At 36.2% G+C, this 17,461-nt stretch overlaps 1 protein-coding gene, 1 long non-coding RNA gene and 1 other non-coding gene across 3 annotated transcripts; 2 read left to right on the top strand and 1 right to left on the bottom strand.

Annotated features, from left to right (window-relative positions):
- Positions 1-4,821: 4,821 nt before the first annotated feature.
- LOC112282791 (ACT domain-containing protein ACR9) lies at positions 4,822-9,620 on the bottom strand. Its single transcript, XM_024520864.3, has 7 exons — positions 8,568-9,620; positions 8,275-8,375; positions 7,024-7,300; positions 6,693-6,908; positions 6,435-6,540; positions 5,652-6,288; positions 4,822-5,514 (listed from the first exon to the last, which is right to left on the bottom strand). The coding sequence occupies exons 3-7, from the start codon at positions 7,187-7,189 to the stop codon at positions 5,371-5,373; spliced, it is 1,269 nt and encodes a 422-aa protein (XP_024376632.1). The 5' UTR covers positions 7,190-7,300; positions 8,275-8,375; positions 8,568-9,620; the 3' UTR covers positions 4,822-5,370.
- A 2,348-nt stretch (positions 9,621-11,968) lies between these two features.
- On the top strand, positions 11,969-12,460 carry LOC141045444 (uncharacterized). The gene is made up of 2 exons (XR_016502933.1): positions 11,969-12,109; positions 12,277-12,460. It is a non-coding gene; the product is annotated as an uncharacterized LOC141045444 (long non-coding RNA).
- A 3,711-nt stretch (positions 12,461-16,171) lies between these two features.
- Positions 16,172-16,324, top strand: LOC112283026 (5.8S ribosomal RNA). The gene has a single exon (XR_002970005.1). It is a non-coding gene; the product is annotated as a 5.8S ribosomal RNA (ribosomal RNA).
- The last annotated feature ends 1,137 nt before the right edge of the window (positions 16,325-17,461 follow it).

The raw sequence follows: 17,461 nt of genomic DNA, 5'->3' as shown, positions 1-17,461 counted from the left end.
ATTTTGTTGTAAATTTTATATTATATATATATATATATATATATATATATTTATTTATTTATTTATTTATTATTTTTATTAGTTTTTTTTGTAGAATGCTATAATATGTTCTAAAGATTTTCTATCAAAAACTTAATATTGCACTTATAATTATTTAATATATGATATTAGTTCAATAACAATTCCAAGTTGTTATAAGTGGCTTGCAAAATGTCTTCTAATAGAAGACATCTAGTTACTTCTATGTTATTATCTTTTTCTTTTTTTTTTTATTTTTTATATAAGAACTTTAGAAGAGTTTTTTTGTAAGAAATCATTTAAATGGCATCCTTCATGAAGTCTTTTACTAGCTTGTAATATTATAATAATATATTATTTTTATATTATTTAATTCCCATAAGTAAGAATAGCAACCAAATTGTAATTCTTTGGTTTCTTAATAAGAATAGGTTTAATATTGTATATTCTAATCTAATTTAAAAATTAATTATCTTAAGTTAATTTAAGTGTCCAAATGTCATATAATTATAATCTAATCTATAAAAATCTATAAAAGAAAATAATTAAGTATTTTTATTAATAAAAATTATTAATAAAATTTTGATCTTTAAAATATAAATTTCAACTAGAAGGATTAGTATAAGGTAACTACTATCTTTCAAATTAAGATTTTAATATGTGAACCAAAATAGTTGTTATCATTGTCTTATTTTTTTGATTTTTTTATTAATATAATTACATAATTTATCCATTTTAATTATTCTTCATCAATAGTACATATAAGAGCTTGAATTTTATTTTTTATTTCTTCTATTGATTTAATGTATTTACAAATAAATGCCTTTACATTATTAATCAACTAGTATGATATAACATGACAAAGTAAATAATTAAAGTGGTATTAAGGCCACTTATTTTGTTTTTTAGATTACTTTGTTTAAAAAAAACTATCATTGCTTGTAATATCTTTTAAGAATAAGTTTCTACATTGTATTTCTAATTGATATTAAACAATGTCAATTCTAATAGCTAGTATGGTATCAGTGCTTAATTTTATATTTATATATGTTTAGATATTTAAATATTTTATTCCTCTTACCTTATACATACTTAGGATAAGCTCCTCATTTCTTTTTAAATTAGCTTTATTTACAATATTCTTATAGCATTGATTATTTCTTGATTCTTTTGAATTCTTGATTTATTTTCTTTCTTTCTTTACATCCTACTTTGCAATTTTTTCTTTAATTGCTGTAATTTATTTTATCGATAGAAAGCTCTTTTTATTTTCATGTAATATGTCATAAACTTTGTTAGTATAATTATTTTTTGAAGTAGTCATGTCCTTCTTGCTATATGTTAAGAATCTTATATTTTTTTAGACATAATAGAATTCTATTTGTACACTGTTTCTTCACATTTTTTTATTTATTCTTTGTTCTTTCTTTTTACTGTTATATATTATTTTTATTTTTGACTATTAAAGTTAAATTTTTATTATGTTTTTAAGGTTTCTTTATTTCTTAATTTTGTCTATGCTATTGATTTTTAAAAAACATTGTTCTAAAATCTGTTTAATTCATAAGTTGATTGGAAATCTAAAATTTTATATATATATATATATATATATATATATATATTTAATAAGTCTTAAATTTATTTCTTTAAAAAATTATTAAAGCTATAGAATCTTTAATGTGGTATTTTGTGGCCAAAACAAATCTACACCAAATTGAAAAGAAGTTGTAATCTATCAAAATTAATTTTAAACAATTTGATCACCACTAATTTTAGTTTTAAATCTTCTCAAAAAATAAACACAATATAATATCTTTATTCTTGATTTCTTATTTTTAAATTAGCACCAATTACTTTCTTAACTTCAGCTATCCAAAATACTTTATTACTTTTTATGTATTTCATTGGATAGCTTCTTCAGAAGAAGGTTTTAAAAAAAGATATTCTACTAACGTTCTTGCTTAATAACAGGGTCATTTAATAGTCTTTTCAAAATTGTTTTAAAAGGGGATTTATTCCAACAAACTAAATCATAATACATTGTTTTTGCAAAACCTTTGGTTTTATTTTTACTACTTTTGCATCAACCACAATTTTTGTTGGATTTGTTTTGAAAAGAAATTCAACAAAACTAAATCTATAGCTACTGGGGTGACTCTTCTCAAGAATACTTGTAGTTGGATGTCATTATCCTTCTTGACTTAGTGCTCATATTGCCTCTAATATGTTGCATTCTTCCTCAATCCAAATCTCTTAAAGTCATTTTTATACTAGTTTATATCCAAGTTGAGCTACTCTTCTTTTATAGCAGCACCTTTTCTAACACACATTCCATACAATTTTATTCTAATAAATTTTAAATTTTATTTTTATTTTGATTTATATTTTCTCCTTCCTTCAACATTTCACCCATTAACTACTGTACATGCCATTCCATGATCTAATTTTTTATCTAATAAGTATGTCCCTTCCAGAATTCAGGAGTTTGTGCCCGTAATAGCTTTAGAGTTACTACAAATATCCAAGTAGCAAGGCACTATCAAAAAAAAACTACAACTGATTTAATGAGCCATATGCAGTTTTACAATACAAAAGAGTTAATACTTACACACACATGGTTTAATTATGCTTTGAGACAAGCGTATGATTACTAACTTCCTTCTGCAAGAACCCTCATAAACGGCTGATGGCTTTTCATGATGCTCTCCGTTGGACCCCCCGAGTTCCCTTTTTGGCAAAGTCTTGAGCGCAGCCACACCCCAAAAACCAAAACACACTATCATTCACGTTCCAAAAGGGACCCTTCTCTCCCTCTTGCTCTAAACTCTCACATCAACTTTCCCCCCTTGTTGCCACTGAGTTCTTGTTTGAATTGTTAATCTTTAATGCTTTTAATTAATAACCAAATTTGATATTGTTTAACTTCATAGTTCATTTGTGAATAGGAGCCTGAATTCAAAAGGTATTGTTAATCTTTAATATATATATATATATATATATACATAGTAGAAATTATTCTTTGGCTTAAAATTAATTTGAATTTGAATTTACTATAATATAGCTAAAAATGACTCTTTTACAATATTTATTTTCTTTTTTGTTAAATATTGGTGATTAGTAGTTCAAAAAATGTGCTTTTCTTTTTTCTTTTTTTGGTTTCTTAAATTTTAAGTAAGTTGGATTATTTTATTAATAATAATAATAATAAGAACAATAAATGTAACAAAGACCCATTAATGCTTTATTATATATATGTATATATATGTATATATATATATATATATATATATGTAGAGAGAGAGAGAGAGAGAGAGAGAGAGAGATTATGTTTCTTTTCTAAATAAAAATGGTAATTTAGAATGTTTTCTGAATAATGAGTTTTACTAAAAGGTTGATTTTCAACATATCATTGATTAAAATCACACTAATGCTGTATAACATTGCAAATTTCAAGTACTGTACTTAGTATTTTGTTTTATTGTTTATTCAAGTATGATTATAAAGGATTGTCTAAAGTTCAATAGTAACATTGAAACGAAACAGAATTGTTTGACAAAAGGAGCAAATTTTCTCTCTAGTTTTTTACAAACATAGTTATACGAAGAAGCTATGAATCATTTACAAAGACTTCTAAAATGTATGATAATAGCCAAGTTTATTGAACATCATGCCCTTAAAAAATTTATTTTGAAGTAAATTTATACATACATATACATATCAAAACTAAAATCAGTATAAAGTTGAACTAAAATTTTCATTGTAAAACAGCACAAAATTTGCGAATTTTTTTCATAAAATATAAATTATCTTATTTTTCAATTTATTCATTCTGCCTTTCCAGCTTAGCCTTTGCTTTGCTTCTATAAATGCTTTGCACCCTATTTAGGCCAGAGAAGAAAAGGTACCCAGGTAGTGAATTAGATAAACAAAAAAAATCCAAATAACTCCTTGCACCAAAACGTTCTAATAAACCCTAAACATTGTCTAATTGGTCAAAAATATTCCTTTAGTGTTTTTTTTTTTAAATCCTCGAATCCTTAACCCTACACCTCTCTTATCAATTTATTTTAGAGACTCCCAACATTTGGTAGTCCATATGTAAGATGCTTACAAATTTTGAGGTATGTATCCAACATTGTTGTGTGTAGACACACATGGATGATAGATATGTGAAATAAAAAGTTTAGAGTGTGTGTTGGGAACGTATTCTGCAAAGTAGGTACATTTTTTATCAAACATGAGATAATATTGGACAAAGTCTTTGGGAAATATGTCAGTGAGTGGGTAGTACATATACTTTTTTTATTTAATGATATACATTTCTTTCAGACATGAGCATATATGCTCTTCTGATTGATATTGTTATTCTTTGCAACATGACGCAAATTTGTGCTGCAGTTTTCCATTACTGTTTAGGATTGAAGTTAGAGAAAAATGCAAATCTGTTATGGTCTTTGTGTTCAGATATTATGGACCTGTGTTTGCGAATTTATGGCTGTAAAATATCCGTATAACGTATCAATAGGGTACAAAATGGCATACTATAGTAAATACATTGAAATTTGCTTTTACTTTTCATAAATAAGCAGTGATGCTATTATTACCTACTTATTGTCAAGCATGAACGTAATAATATTTATCTGTGCATGAGAATTGATGTGTTTGTGAGGTAAGTTTCAAACAAAGATGAGGTTTCGGATTTGAGCGTTTATTACAGTTGCAAAGGAAAAGTCAGGTAATTTCTGTCGCAACACTATACAATCCGTTGTTGAAGAGAATATCATCAAGTGTACTACACATGTGTGCAACAAAGTCATACGAACAGTATGATCGGACAAGGGCTTACCAGTGTGCACAATATAATACAACATGCTGAAGAGGAACCACGCAGACAGGCGTCGGTACTTGGTGTATTCCTCCACCAGGAAACAAGCTGTTTCTTCAACTAAAACTAGGGAGGATTCGGATGTATAGCGGACTACTTCTCTAACTGGGTACAGAGGTAGTATAAATTGAATCTGTATCACATACTATGTACAGTATTTACATAGGAAGAAAAGAAAGGAGAGATAAGGAAACAATCGGCGGTTTCGTTGTTGCAGTCGCGTGATGGTGAGTGCCAACAACAACACCGGCGTGGTCCTTCAATTGAAGGAGTTGCTAGCATAGACTACGGATGGCATGTGCATATGTAACTAAGGGCCTCTAGTGGGTACGACGCAAAACTCTCCTTCCAATCCCTACAGAGGAGCTCACCAATGTGACAAGATCTCCCCATGTCCCTCCTAGCGCTACCAAGGGCAGGAATTCGACGAGAGTGCATCGAAGGAGAGGAGAGCTGCATCAGGTTCGTCACCCGATCAGCATGTCTTGAACTCGTTCGATGATGAGGTTGCGGTTCCTGGTGTAGGTTAGGTTGAAATCTTCTCTGTCCGACAGCAGAAAGCGGTAGACCTCCCAACGTTGGTTGTTCACCTCGTGACGTCCAATGTCAGCCTGCAACAGGAGGAACAAGGATGAGCAGATTTCAGCATTCAGCACTGGCTTCAAGTCGAGTGGTGGATGGGATAAGAAGACGTTGAGGGTTGTGACATCAGGTCGAGTGCGACTAATGAAGGTGGGGGAATATTAACCTGAAAAATGCCGACATCTAGCATCTTCAGAGCGAGAGTGACATCGTAGATGACGCGAGGGCGGCCCCTTCCGCAATTCTCGATGGGGGTTGACACGAACAACTCGGTGTCGACTCCTCGAGTGATGATCTTGATGCGCAGAGGGTTATCGACTGCCTCTCTTACGGAAGAGAGGATCTCTTCTTTCTTGGTTGGGTCGGTGATCTTTTGGCCCTTGGAGTTCAAGAAAAAGACGCTGATCTCACTATTGCCATTATCCAGTGATGCGATTCGCATGTGTGCCACCTGCAGTTCCAGGTCTTTCACGCATCGAAGAGTGTCATACAACAAACCCTTCCGCCTCTTACATGTCACTTGGAGTAGAGTGTGCAGAGGGCTATTGATAGTATCGTGCTTCACATCAATGGTGGCCGAGCAGACATTCTGAACTCCCACAGTATCACCCCTGCTGTTCTCAAACGAAGGAGCATCATCGTAAAACAAATCCTTGGTGAGCCAGGCCGGCGGGGGAAGAATGTCTAACCCCCTAAGCTCCTGACTCGCCTGCCTGATATCACAATGCAAACAGTTCGTTCCCAGCAATTCCTTCACTTGTTGGATCACCTCATCCCCTCGTTTCTTCCAAGGCAGCTTGTTTCTGCAACCACAGTCATATACAAACGCTGTCACCACGAGTACAATCCATTAGCGCCACATCATCTGACTGTAAGTCACATCCTGAGACAGCTCGATCACCTGCGGGTTTCGAAAGATGGGGAGAAGATGGTGGGGGGTTCCACATACCTACTGTCACTTATGAAGAAAAAATTGATGGATTTCTCCTCTGGGGTTGTCGACACCTTCACTTTGTGAATTGTGAACTCAAGTTCCCAAAGCTTTTGTGCTACGTCTGCAATAATGAACCCCCACGAAGATGAGTATCCTCTCAACAACTTAGGAGGACTATCTGTGCGCCTGGTTCGCAGTGATTGAAGTGAAGGCATATGTCGTCAATCGAAACAAGGATCAAAAGGTAGAGACGCAGGGAGAATTTCTGATCACCATTGAGTAGGCCAGTGCGATCGATTGAGCAAACTTGAAGCAGCAGCACTCTCTGTGATAAAGACACTTGAGTGCAATTGGGTAGGAGCGTTGGGAGCGCGGAAGGGCAAGCGTCCTCCAATCGCTGCTTCAGCAATGTCCAGCGTGTGGGCAGTATTCTCTTCCTTGGGATTACCCAGAGCGCCACGAAGCACCACCGACCGTCGGTAGCTAGATCTGCGATAGCATGTGCGACTTCAAATTACGATATGACAAATCGAGAAGGCGTGTGCGATGCTTAGGAAGGCAGAGAAAATTGCAAACTTATGAGCATCCTCTAGATTCTAGTTACCTCCTCTTGTGATGCTCAAGCCGAACTCGAATACAGTACGGGCGATATCACATCCAAGTCCAACTTTGTCAGGGCAGTTGATGGTTATCTCCGTGAGATCGTCTTCAGGTTGTTCTCCCGCACTGACAACCACAAACTCGTCACCGTAGGCCCTCATTGCTCTCATCCCAAATATTGTAGAGAGCTTTGCGTCGAGCAAATGATACTGGCAGCGCTAGAAGGAGGTTTCAATCTTCTCACTCTCTCGAGCCAAGATGTTTTCACAGCACATACTCATCTGCACAACATAACCCAGTTCCCAAAATCAAAGTCAGAGAGATCTTAGTTCTTATGATAGCCAGAATTTTTTTTATTTCAAAAGGAAAAGTTGCGACGGAGTAGAACGCACTCATGCAGAGTGAGATGAAAATCAAAAACTTTACCCCGAATCCCTCTAAAATCCTCACAGAGTGTACCTGCCCGATGTTACAAGGGCATGATCCTTTCCTAGCGTCTCTATCTCAGTTTCGATTGACGAATGAAATGGTTACAGTGTTAGCAGCATCAAATGGCAGGCACGAATGCCAAGTGAGGTTTGAAGCGCTTGCCTACTTTGACGTGCGATGTAACAAATGCATTGATTACTGAACACTACGCGCACAATCGTAACCTCAATGTTAAGCTCAAGCATCACGGTTGGGTGAGACATTTCAGGTGAGCACTGAAGCATTAGAAAGTTAGAAGTCCCGCGATCATGCTCGAAAGATTTAGCAAATTAGTTCTTACGAGCATTGACGTCCAAAGCTAAACTACAATAGTTCACCTCGCAACCTACTTCTTAAGTGTGCTGCGTCTAACTAAACGGACGAAAAGTCTCGCAGATCAAGATACGGATACTTCAAGTCTGGACCGCTTCTGTATCGGGTGAATTAACCAAATCATTACTCCCCTAGTCGGAATACAAAAAAAGAGCAGGGGGGAGAGTGATAACAATAATTATGATAAAAAGGCCTCAAATGTACAGAGGTTTAACTCCGCTTGGCAACTTCCAAACGGAACAGCACGAAACCGGTAGCGATTCCAGCAAGAATAAAACCTATCGCAATAGAAACAATGCTCTTGGGTCTCTCAGCCCATGTCGAAAGTAACATCAAAGGCTCCACCATGGTCGCTGGTAGATGAAATGCCCCGACGTGAAGAGGCTCAACTGAAAGCAGGACAAGTATCCAACTCATTTGGACTTTCGGCGACAGTTCTATGAAGCGAACGCACCTCACGGTAAAGAAATGTGCTGCCATCGCAGTGCAGCTCCCGAGCTCTTGATCTCCATGACCTGAACAGAATAGAACAGAACAGTGCATACCCTCCGCAACCTGCACCCGCACCAGGCGGCTGTGAACTCCAAACCCTTGCTCTCGTTCTTCTCCAGCGCCCAAATCCTCTCCGAATCCATATCCTCTCAGAAGCTAATGGACCACAATTGAAACATGAAGCTCCCCTATTCAAACAGCACTGCTAAATACAATACCACTCTCCTACGAGTCACAAGATCGTCATCCACTCACCAGTACGCGTCTCCACACGAACCTCCGGATATCAACTGGCGAATTCTCACTGACCGCAAATGTCAGGAGCAAAATACACGCTTGATTCCCGACGTTACTCAGTTGAACACAGATTCTGCGAGATTTCTCTTCTCCCCGTCTGTCCCTCTCTCTCTAGTTTCTCGTGACACAAAATCTGCCGAAGTCAACAGCTTGGGAAGCCACGAAATCTCGGATCACCTCCAACACGTGTTGCACCCGTTCCTGCCAACTGGGACGAATTCAGCCCAGTTTGAGTGAGTCGACGACAGCAGGGATTTCCAAAGCTGATGAAGACTGAGATGACGGAAGAATCTTGTTCGTGGGATATCACGAAATGCGCATGCACCCTCCGACTAGCGACTGGTAGACACTCCTCCCCCTCTTCCTTGAGCAGCAGAGAAAGGCAAGCTCCGACAACCCCAACTAATGTCCCACACTTTCCGCTGCGTGCCAGCCCTGGTCACTACACAGCAGAAATCCATCCACAAAACAAAGTTACCCTGGACTATTCCCTCAAATCACTCCACCTTCGACACCTCTAAGAATAGGCCCTCCTCTGTACCGTATGTCGACGACACCCCTGTGTACTTCGACATGATATCATGTGTCCATGAACTACGCTACTAGATCAATCACTCCCATTCTCTTCTATCTCTCTCACTATCACTCTCATCTGTGGGCAAATCGTCATCAGTCGCGAAGAAAAGGACTTATTTGGACTGGATATCGACGACTGTACATCCATAGGCCAGACTCGCGGAATGTACCCCTGACGAGCTGACACTGAGCGGACGATCGAGGTCACTGCCACACACACCACGCCTTCACTACTGCTTCAGATCCGTCCAGCCCCTGTCATGTTCCTACCCTCCCAACGCATGATTCAAGTAGCGTCACGCTCCGCTGCCTGCAGCCGCAACCTGATCGACCCATCGATCATTGATCACAGACAGGAGCGACAGAGAAACATCCATCCTCACGCGCACGAACACACACACACACCCTCACCCAACCACGACCACACACGGACTCATCCCCGCCCACCGGGCCTCCCGTCTCGCATGATCCATTCCTTTCCATTCCTGTGAGCATTTTCCTCTTTGTTTATTCCTTTTTCTGGTTTCCCATCGTCCAACGCCAGAACTTGTTAAGGTTAGCTATCCTTTTTTCCAGTGGCGGCCGACATGAGCAAAAGCTTCTCCTGACTCCCACTTTGCCCCGTCCCGTGCTATTCTTAGTCGCCCAGTCCACCATGGATCGTTTTGACGTGTTCTTCCCTTTCAGAGCACCATTCTTTTCGCATTTAATAATCGCGTTGCGGCATCTTTTTCCGCTCTCAAGTCCCTTATTGCGCATGCACCCCAGCTGCCGCTCTGCCCCGGAACTAGCCACCACCCATGGCCTCGTATCCCATTTCGTAATTACCATCCTTGCATCGTATCTCATCGTGCTGATGAACGTATGCGATGGAATATCTCGCGCCTGTCTCCTGTTGTCGCTCCGGCGCTTTCTAAGGAAGGATCCGTGTCTGCTTGCATGCTTCCGATGGCTGGCCTTAGATTTCGATACTGTTTGTGGTTGCGAGTAGTGATTTGATTGGATTTCAGGCTATACCCCTCTCTCCCATTTATATTAAAATATGTGACTGTATACACACTTCAAAATTGTGGGTAGTAAATGTATTTTAATGTGAAATGAGACATGATTGAGACATGAAAGTTTCAAAAGTGTTTCGTATCATATATAAATGTCCATATTTTTAGGGTGCAGGAAATTTTGAATCGTACGAAAATACGTTTGGACACTGTTTTCTTTTTATATGGAGTGTTCAACAAGCTAATAAACGACTAGATTGTTAATGTACATATGTGAATATATATATATATATATATATACACACAAGTTTGACACCACTAACATGATCCCTTCAAATGATCAATTGAAAAATCTCAACACGAATCTTCTGCTTGGTACATATCCAATAAAAGTGTCATTACAAATTTCCATCACAACTCATTCAGCTATCTAATACTGTCAATAATGCTCTAAAAGCCAAAGTTGATTCCTTGAGTTGACATTGATCACAAAGGAGTGGTGTAGAGTACTCGTATACTAACACATATACAATACGTGAAAGAAGCCAAGGCCATCACAATGCTTCGTGACACCAAAAGATCTGCCGGTGATCTGTATGTACAGAAGGGGCGTGTAAGAATAGACGCTGTACAGTACGAGGGACCAGAACTTTCGCACTGCAGATGGTGGTATCATCTGGGGGTGGAATAGAATATACCTTCTCAGCTTTGGGGCCTGCGCTCAAGGCAGCTGAAGTGATTTAGTCCCTCCACTTTGCACCTTGCAATCGCTCCAGTTCTCTCTATAAATGGCGATGCTCCTTCTCGGAAACCCTTTTTTCTGGCCTTCGCTTTGTCGCTACGTCACCGTGACGCCAATTTTTCATACCCGGTTATGAATTCATTCTCGGTGTCTGCTGATGGATGTGTCCCGTTGATGATAAATGATCGGTTGAGAAAACCGACCATTGATAACAAACAACGAATGTCAGTTTACTTTCGTTCATTCTATGAAAATAAAACAAAATTGTGTTTTAGATCCTGGGGATGTAGGCCAGTCCCGGTTCTGTGAAACATTGCATGTGAATTTCTCGGCGAACTTTCACATTCTGTGTTTTTTAGTGGGCTTACGAAAACATGTGCAGTAAATGTATCCTTTCAAATGTAGTTATTTTATTAATGAATTGTGATGGATGGGAATAGGATGAACGCAATTGCGGCAGGGAGCCTGAGATGATTCAGCGTTCGTCATTGGCAGTGTACTGGAAAGCGGGCATGGTGAACTGTCCTCGGTTCCGCAAGGTGCAATCGTCTGGCGGAGTCTGCATTAGTGATGGAAACGTGAGGCGCAGAGCGCCTCTTGTCGCGAAAAGCACACCCCCGCAGGGCACGCCCAAGGCACCCGGGAGAAACAGTCGGCGAATTTGTGGACGATCCATGGACAGCAGCGCGCGATCATCGGTCCAACCCCTCTCGAGTCAGACTGTTAGTCAGGGCAGGGCAGGGCAAGTTGCATTGCTTGTGGTGACAGAGCTACAAATATCAGGATAAAAGGGTGGAGAGGTGCTTGCCCAAAAATGGGGTCCCATCTGAGGTAGCTCACCCTTCGGCATTACCAACGACAAGAGAAAAGGGGAAGTGAGCACCGTGGAGAAGGAGGACAGTGTGCGAGAGCGAGGCAGGCCTTTTGAAAAGTTGCCAGATCTCCAGGCTACATGCGCGGCTGTCGATGAATTGCCGAAATGGCACCCAAGTTGCTTGGGAACTTGGCACTGAGACATTGCAGTGCAGGGCCCAATTGGGGGAGGCGGGGGGATGGCGGGCAGTGAGGAGGAAACCCTAATTTGAGGAACCAGCGCGGCCATTGAAGGAGAACCCTAATTCTAACTAGCCCACGCGGCTACTCCGCTAGTGAAGCCCGGTTCTCGTTGGACACCGCCCTCAAAGGTGACGCCTTTAGGGCTTCCGGGATGTTTCCTTTGCTCACAAAGTCATAACAGTTCCAACAAATAAACAAACCAACTCAGATATTTAATTAATGAAAAAAGGTGGATGCGGGAGATGGGAGAACGCTGTCATTCTTTGAAAAATGCTTCTTCTGTGCATTTGTGCAGGAAAAACGAGAGGGGTGCTGTGCTCGAAGGTAAGTAGGATCGACATTTAGCAAATCTAAAGAAACCATAACATTAAAATTCACACGGTGACAAATTAATTTATGGGTGCATGCGTGTGTGTGTATGTGAATAAATGTAAGAGTGGGAAGTTATTTAATCTATTTGTTTTACGCGTCTTCTCTTTCAAGTCATTCTTTTCACAGTATCTATGTATGTCGATATATATATATATATATATATCTGTACACTGTCATATATCTTTTATATTACAATGTGCCATTACAAATACTATTTAGTTAGAAGATTCACATTTTATTTTAGCATAAAAAAACAAGAACCATAGCTTGAACTATCCTTTCACATTATATATATATATATATATATATATATTTAATTTGAGATAAAATTATTGTCAATGAAGTATTATATATTTTATCATTTATTATATTTATTCCACACAATAAAATATAAAAGTTATTTTTTTCTAAATAAACACAACGAAGTGTTTATATATATATATATATATATATATATATACTTAATGTGTATGTATTTTATTTTCTAATTTCATATTATAGCCTGTAAATGAAAACAAGCATAATTAGAATGTTGTTATTTCAGTTACAGTGTGTAAAGTTATCCAAATTATTTGGGTTAATAATAAATATACTAAAAAGTAAACCCAAACACATTTTTAAAATAACATTTGATATGAAGTGTTTAAAATAAAATGCCGGTTAAAATGTTGTGGACAATAGTTGTTATAATACTCTCATTTATGAAGGAACAAAAGAAAAAAGAAAAAAGAAAGAAAAACACATTCTAAATCTTTACAATGAAAAAATACTAAAAGATTGTTTTGTGTATTATTAACAACACCATTTTCAGAAATTGTAGAACCTTACTATTTTATGTATATGTAAGATTGTTTTTTTTTTTAATAATGTCATTGCTTACAAGTTTATTGTTTTTTTAGAAAGATAATCTTTGCTGGAGATATTTCTTTAAAAACGAAATAAAAGGAATAAATGAAAATCCAAATTTTAAAATTTTATAAAATAAAATAGAAAAAATTCACATTTTGGTCAATAATCATGTTTTTCTTGAAATTCTGTAAATATAAATATCATTAATCCTATCTTTTTGGGAATTTATAATTTCTTCAACCATATATATACAATTGAAATTAGATCTTTCTAAACTACAAATGATGATTTAATTGAAGATTAGGTGATTTAATTTATAATTACTAGATTAATTAAAATTTGAGTGAAGTCTCAAAAAATGCATATCATAAAGAATAGAATGGAATACAAACTGGTTGATTGAACTTTGAAGAGGTGTTATTTGAAGAAAATTGACTACATTAGTAGTGTAATCTCTTTGTTATCTATTATTATTTAATAATTTAATCTTTATTGATGTGCCAAGCTTGCACATTAGATGTAGGTTTGTATTTATTTATTTGCTTAAGTCCAGCTCAAGAACAATATCTTCATAGCATAGACTATAAAGTTGTAGAATAATCTGTATAAAGTTCTCAGACACATTTCATGTGTGATCAAAAATCAAAAATATATTTTTTCCTAAGCAAAAAGCCTCCATGATGGTCATGGGATTTGAACCTGTGTTTTTATACCAAAGCCTGTATGTAATGCATTAAACAGCTAAATTAACCTATAATAAAGAAACATCTACATCTTACAACTATTGTACTCATCATCTTATTTCCATAAATATGGAGATGAATAGATTATGCACTTTGCATTGTAATAAACGATCATACATACTTATGCTCATTTTCACTTTTAACAAAGAGCTAAAATTTCTAGCTTTGTTAGTGAAAATTATGCAAGATATTTTGAAAGTCAAAATGATAAAATATTTAAATTCATAAATACTATAAAAATCAATAAAAATATTATTTTAAAAATATAAATAATTCTAATAGAATTGATATACTCATAATTTACTTTAAATCATGTATCTATTAGTGAAAAGTAAAATTACTTCTATACCAAAAAAAAAACGAAAGGACATCTTTTCAGGTTCAAGTTTTTAAAAAATAAAAAAATAAAAGTTAAAAAAATGTCTATTATTTTAGATTAGTTTTAAATTTTAAATTTATTCTATAGTTTGTTGAAAAAAATTAAATTTTCTTAAAATAATAAAAAAAAACATAAAGAAATTAAAATTTAATGTCAAAAATAAACCATAAATTATTGTAAGTAGTAATTTAGTCTATTTAAAAAAAAATAATAAGATTTTTTAAAAATTAAAAATATATTTTTTTAGCATAATATATATATATATATATATATTTATTAAAAAATATTTATTAAAATTATATTTTTTATAGTTTTAATTTGTTTTATTAACAAATATTGATATATTAATCAAATTAATAAATAAAATCTAAAATCTATGAGTTTTCTAAATTTTATGATAAATTTAAGCCTTTATTCAATCCATTTTAAAAAATCAAAAGCATTATTTAAAAACTTATAAAAAAGAAAGATTTTATTTTTCAAAGCATGTATTAGAGTATCAAGGACATGAGTCTCAAAGAAAGGAAACTCAATACATTCTTATGTCACTTGAAAAGATTAGAAAGTCATTAAAAGATGATAATATATTGAACTAAAATGGCTATTGCTAAAGATAAGAAAATTAGAAAATCTTGAAATAAGACTAAAGACTAAAAATGGATTGATAAGAGTGAAGAAAGCTTTATTCTTACTTCTATATGTACTATCTAACTAGGAGCTACATGGTGATGTTCTAAATGACCTCCAACATATGTTAACTTTGCTAAATACATGTCTTAACTTACAAGGCAAATTTTCTATAGATACATCATATAATTAGCTTGTTCTACAAGCTATTAACTTGTCTAATACGTGATTAACTTGTTGACCAAGTTTTCAACCTATAAACATGTATAAAGTCAAAGTAGCATCTATAAAGCATTTAAGAAGCCTTTTTAGATGAATTTATAAAATTTATCTATATTTATTTATTTCAACTTAATTACATTGATTACTTAATTACATTGAGCTCTTCTTGATTCTATAGGTGGTGGTGCATGGCCGTTCTTAGTTGGTGGAGTGATTTGTTTAGTTAATTCCATTAACGAATGAGACCTTAGTTTGCTAACTAGTTATACGAAGGATTTTTTCCTTTGTGGCCAACTTCTTAGAGGGACTATCATCATCTAGCCAATGGAAGTTTGAGACAATAATAGGTCTGTGATGCCTTTAGATGTTTTGGGCCACACGCGCACTACACTGATGAATTCAACGAGTTTATAACCTGGACCGATAGATCTGGATAATCTTTTGAAATTTCATCGTGATAGGAATAGATCATTATAATTATTGATCTTCAATGAAGAATTCCTAATAAGCATGAGTCATCAGCTCACGTTGACTACATCCTTGCCTTTTGTACACACCTCTCGTCGCTCCTACCGATTGAATGGTCCAGTGAAGTTTTTGGATTGCAGCGATGCTGGCGGTTTGCCGCCAGTGATGTTGGGAGAAGTTCATTAAACATTATCATTTAGAGGAAGGAGAAGTCGTAACAAGGTTTCCGTAAGTGAACCTACGGAAGGATCATTGCATACACAAAAAAAATTACAAACAACCCCGTTTTTGAGAACATACCTTATTTGTATAAACCACTTTGTTGTTGAGTGGTCGGACTTGTTTTGTATGTCTTTTGTTGCAGGAATGCAACAGAGAGAGCATAGGGCAACCCCGAATACAAAACACATATTGTAAAATGATTTATATATTTTTATTTGAGTGAATTTGTATTGAGATCCTATGAAAAGCTTCCACCTCTTCTTGAGGAGAAGGTTTCATGAGTTGAGATTTTATGAATAATAAAATATAACTCTTAGCAACAGATATTTTGGCTCTTGCAATGATGAAAAACGTAGCGAAATGTGATATGTAGTGTGAATTGTAGAATTCTATGAATCATTGAGTTTTTCAATGCAAGTTACGCCCGAGGCTCGTTTGAGGGCATTCCTGCCAAAGCATCATCGCGACACCCACCAATTCTCTTTATATCTTTTAGGGAGAGTTGAGTGAAACTGGCCATTTAAATTTGTTTTTTTTTTTTTTTTTTTTTTTTTTTTTTTTTTTTTTTTTTTTTAATAAAAGATTGAGTTGGCTGAAATAGAGAGAGAAAATCCGATCGGCATGGTGACATAGTCCACAATCAAGTGATCTAAGCTTGGCCTTAGAATTATTTTGAGTGTGTGATTTGTATCCCCTAGGTTTGGATCCCAAAGCAGGTCCCTTCCCTTCCCTTCTTTTGTTTGAAAAAACTTGAGGAGGAAGAAGAAGAAGAATGTCCTGCAATAAACCTTTGATCTAGAAAGAAAACCCGCTGAGTGTAAGCATATCTATCACCTCCCTAAAGTGTGCAAAGAAGAGGTGACTTACGTGGAAATTCCACCATGAGAGATGGAAGTAAGAAGCGAGTATCAAAAAGGAGAAGTCTCCCAAGTAATGCAAGGACAACACTTGGCGACGATGACTTCTTAGGGAGGTCAGGGAGGACTAAGCCTCAAGGAACTCCCTCGGTCCCATCATGTTGCGATAGTGGCATGAGATAGTTTGTTGGCATGGACTATGAAGGGAGATGCCAGCCTGAGGCAAAAGCCACAGGATTGCATGGCGTTGAGAATGTAACGGGCATAGTCACTTCTCATCGAAAAGAGAGGAACCAGTTCCGGGTGACTAAACCTTGGCGCCTCAAGATTCTCGCCACGAGTTGGGACTAGAGTCGCAGTTTAGGTCGGACAAAGTAAGAGTTGGTCGGTAACTAATTAGAGGGCTGGTTGGATGCAAGTAGCGAGTGCTACTGAATCTTGGTAAAGAATTGAAGAATTACATTAGTATTAGAGTGGGACTAGTTGGCATAAGGCACAGCTAGACCAAGATCGAGTTGTAGTGATAAGACCTAAGCACAGACTTTAGCTATGGCTCGAGGAAAGAGAGTTGTTGCAGGATCAAGTCAGCAACAAGTCGAAATCCAAGGGGTTGGATCTAAGAGGCGCCGCCTGTTCCTGAGCCTCAGAAGATAAGTCACTCTTGTTTCGAAGGGAGTGTAGACTCCATATAGTTGAAAGAAAGTAACACAAGAAACTCGAGAAGGGAAGACTACTTTAAGG

This window comes from Physcomitrium patens, chromosome 5 (genome assembly GCF_059467195.1).
Source record: "Physcomitrium patens ecotype Gransden chromosome 5, ASM5946719v1, whole genome shotgun sequence".
In the NCBI taxonomy this organism is placed as follows: Eukaryota; Viridiplantae; Streptophyta; class Bryopsida; order Funariales; family Funariaceae; genus Physcomitrium; species Physcomitrium patens.
The sequence above is the reverse complement of the archived record's forward strand: the minus strand, read 5'-3'. Positions and strand labels throughout refer to the sequence as shown.